We start from the raw sequence: 3,335 nt of genomic DNA on the forward strand, positions 1-3,335 counted from the left end.
TTATCTTCTTGAAGCAATTATTTATATTTTTTTTTAAACCTGATCAACTTTTGAACCAGAATGATGAAGAAATGAAAATCTATTTCGTTCAAGGCCAAATTTTTACGTTCTTCAATCAGCGGAACTTTTTTTTAAGCGCTTGATCAATAAAAAATAATTCGCTAACCAAATTTTGGGTTAACGTTTTTATACTAGACACTGCAAAAAAAATTAAGCTCAGCTTGAAATATTGAATCACCTGTCGCAATTAGATTTTAGATCAGCCGTTTGAAGTACCTGCTTGTTGTACATCAAGTGTCGAACTGTTTGCTCGTGAAGATAACTCAATTGATTAGATGATAACAAGAGGATACAGGATGTTATCAGTTTTTTTACTTTCACCCTAACAGTGTCGTTTTAAAAATAATTAAAAAATGACTTCCGATGCCTAGCTCGGTTCTAGTTGCATAAACTTTCGATTTTTTTTTCTCTTATCGTCCCCTTAGTGTGACGAGGAGAAAAAGTTTAATTTGCGTAAAAATTTAGCTCACTTCGACCAATAGCCTGTGCAGCTGTCTCTGCCCTTAGAAAAAAATCTAACGAATGCTCAAAACGTCTGAAAGATTTAGAAAGTTGACTTCATTGTCTATATGATTTTTTATAATTTTTTAAAGCTACTTATTCCGATTTCTAAACAAATTTATTTTTTTTTCTAAACCTCATATGATAGAAAACTAGTTTTTATTTAATTTAGTTAAAAATAAGAATACAAACATTTATAAAACTATCAATTTTTTCTTTCAAAAGTTTTATTCTCATATGTTCTATGTTATTGCAGTATTGGAATGCTTTGGAGAGATTCGAAATATGTTAGGTCGCTGCAGGCGTTGTTATCCTTCTCTTTGTACTTAACATCTAGCTGAGAATGGTCCTTCTTTCGGTGTGAGCTTAGGTTGGCTGAAAATTTGAACATTTTTCCACACAAATCGCATCGGTAGTTGTACTGGCCGGTATGGATCGACATGTGTTCCTAGAATGAAATAAATCACTCGTTAAAATAATATCAGTTCTGTTCAAAATTCGTGAGGGATGTTTTTTTTGGTATAAATAAAAAAAAATCAAACCTTCAAAGCGAAGGCGCGTTTGAAACCTTTCTTACAAACGAGGCATTTGTGATTCTTTTCGGCCGTATGTTTATCCTGGATGTGTTTGCTGAGAGCGTGCTCGTTGGGCGATTGTTTGCCGCATATTTTGCAAGAAATTATCAAGGATTTCTGGGAATGTCGCACCATGTGCCTTCGAAGACTGTGGATATTTTTCAACCACTTTCCACACTCCATACATTGTACAGAGGTTTTGAAAAAATGATCATTACGATGATTGTTCAAAGACTGATTCGATTTAAATTGTTTCTGACAAATGGCGCATCTTTTTTCTTTGGTTTTGCAGTTTTTGTGTGTTGTCACATGTAACTTTAGTTGAATGTGACTCACAAATTTTGCAGGACATCGATCACAGAGAAACTGTTTTTTCGCTCCAGAAGGATGAGCCTGGCGCCTATGACTTTTCAGACTGGGAGGACTATTAAACGTTTTTTGACATTCTGTACATTTCAGTGCATCCGAATCCAAATGTTCGCGAATGTGCTTTCGAAATAGAAACTCTTCGTTGAAACTGAGCTCACAGCAGTTTACGAAAGCTTCTTTTTGGTGGCGCGACGAGTAGTGTCCAAATAGATCGGTCAATTTTTCAAATTGATACTCACACAGCTCGCAACCCAATGAACAGTAGCGAAGAATATCTTCATCTGTGATCGTTTGGTTGTCGGAAATGGGTTCCATTTCTTCAGATCCTTTCTTCAACTTGGATTTTTCGTTATGCTCAGAAGCATAATTTTCACCGTGAGGAATTTTCACGACTTCGTATGAGCTATCCTCTTCTATGATGTCATTCCAATCTTCACAAGGATCATAAGCTATGCATTTTTGTAGATTGTAAATCTCCTTGGCCTGACAGTAAAATGTGGCGAAACTGATTATTTTAGCTTGACAGACAGTGCAAACAAACAATTGATTCATTTCTTCGTCCTGTTGAGGATAAATAATTTTAAAAAACATGTACAAAATACAGTAGAAAATTATTATTCAATATTTACCGTGAACCAGAAATGTTTAATAATCGCTGCATGAATTTCGGAAGCGGTTTTGCCGGAAACCTTCTCACATTTGTCACCTTCGGAACCAATGCAAAATTTGCAAAAGTAGGGTAAATGTACCCGAACTTGGCCCCTAAGGCATGGTTGACTATATTTCCCATGATTGTAGTCTTCCTGTAATATGTACCTTCAAAAGTCCTTCGACAAATATGATTGCTTACTAGCCTGAAATGTAGTGAAAATATGTCCTTGCTTTAAAGCGGTGGATAATTTGAGATAAACCTGATCAAACTATTGATTGAAATGCTCCTTATTGTGGCCCCCGTTCCGAATTGTGGCCCTTTATGAGTTCCTTAAATTGGCCGCCTCTAGAAGAAATTTGCCTCATTAATACAACAACAGCCCCCACGAATTCGTTGATAATGACCTGGAAGGAAGCACAACAATGTTCTGTGTTGTTTTCAAAATGTCGAAAGTACGAAATGTCAACCAATTTTTAGAATTGATATTTCCGTGCAGAATTATAATCTTACGTAAAAAAGTTTCACTTGTTCGTTTCAGTTTTTGGTGTGTTTAAAATTTCTTTTATCAGAATGACAATCTAGAACAAATAGGTTCCAAAATATTGCATTGGTTAACATAAATATGTTTATAAACCGAGCAAACAAATCGTTTGTTCATTTTTTTAAAATAGAATCATGATAGATCTGTTACCATTGAAGTTAACATACGATAGTGAATGTTCATATTTTTTTTATTCCATTCCCATAAAAGGAGGAAAGACATTTTAAAAACCATTATGACCGAGGCAAGAAGCAAGCTAAAAATAAAACTCAAGTAAGCGAACGATTCTTTGAATCATACCTACATATTTAAAATGTCGCCCTTAGGAATTTTCTAGCAATCGTTTGCGTACACCCGGATAACAAAACAAGACAAACTATCGCTCACTCCAGCCAGCCTGATTGAAATAGATTGCATCTCACTCGTTCGTTTGGGGACTATAGCCAATGGAAGCGAACAACAAATTTACAAGCTGGGTGAAATTCAAGCTGCATCTCACTCGCACTCATGCAAAATCATCATCCAAACTCGGCAGCGCTTCCTTCGCATATTCCTTTCCTACGGAAAACAAATGCATCACCTCTGCTGATGCACAGTGATCCATAATATAAAACAAACTTGGTCAAAATATAATTTT

At 35.5% G+C, this 3,335-nt stretch overlaps 1 protein-coding gene across 2 annotated transcripts; it reads right to left on the bottom strand.

The window, feature by feature from the left end:
• Positions 1-799: 799 nt before the first annotated feature.
• On the bottom strand, positions 800-2,689 carry LOC129747981 (zinc finger protein 723-like). Of its 2 annotated transcripts, none has more exons than XM_055742429.1 (4): positions 2,417-2,689; positions 2,135-2,354; positions 1,104-2,066; positions 800-1,009 (listed from the first exon to the last, which is right to left on the bottom strand). In XM_055742429.1, the coding sequence occupies exons 3-4, from the start codon at positions 2,055-2,057 to the stop codon at positions 809-811; spliced, it is 1,155 nt and encodes a 384-aa protein (XP_055598404.1). In that variant the 5' UTR covers positions 2,058-2,066; positions 2,135-2,354; positions 2,417-2,689; the 3' UTR covers positions 800-808. The 2 variants fall into 2 exon arrangements, with proteins under 2 accessions (XP_055598404.1, XP_055598403.1); XM_055742428.1 differs by having other exon boundaries at positions 2,135-2,359.
• Positions 2,690-3,335: the final 646 nt, after the last annotated feature.

Source organism: Uranotaenia lowii, chromosome 2 (assembly GCF_029784155.1).
Source record: "Uranotaenia lowii strain MFRU-FL chromosome 2, ASM2978415v1, whole genome shotgun sequence".
Classification (NCBI taxonomy): Eukaryota; Metazoa; Arthropoda; class Insecta; order Diptera; family Culicidae; genus Uranotaenia; species Uranotaenia lowii.

Coding starts and splice junctions, on each gene's coding strand:
- LOC129747981 (XM_055742429.1), bottom strand. CDS start 2,057: ATGAATCAATTGTTTGTTTGCACTGTCTGTCAAGCTAAAATAATCAGT. Junction 1,010..1,103: donor AACGCGCCTTCGCTTTGAAG/GTTTGATTTTTT, acceptor ATTTCATTCTAG/GAACACATGTCGATCCATAC.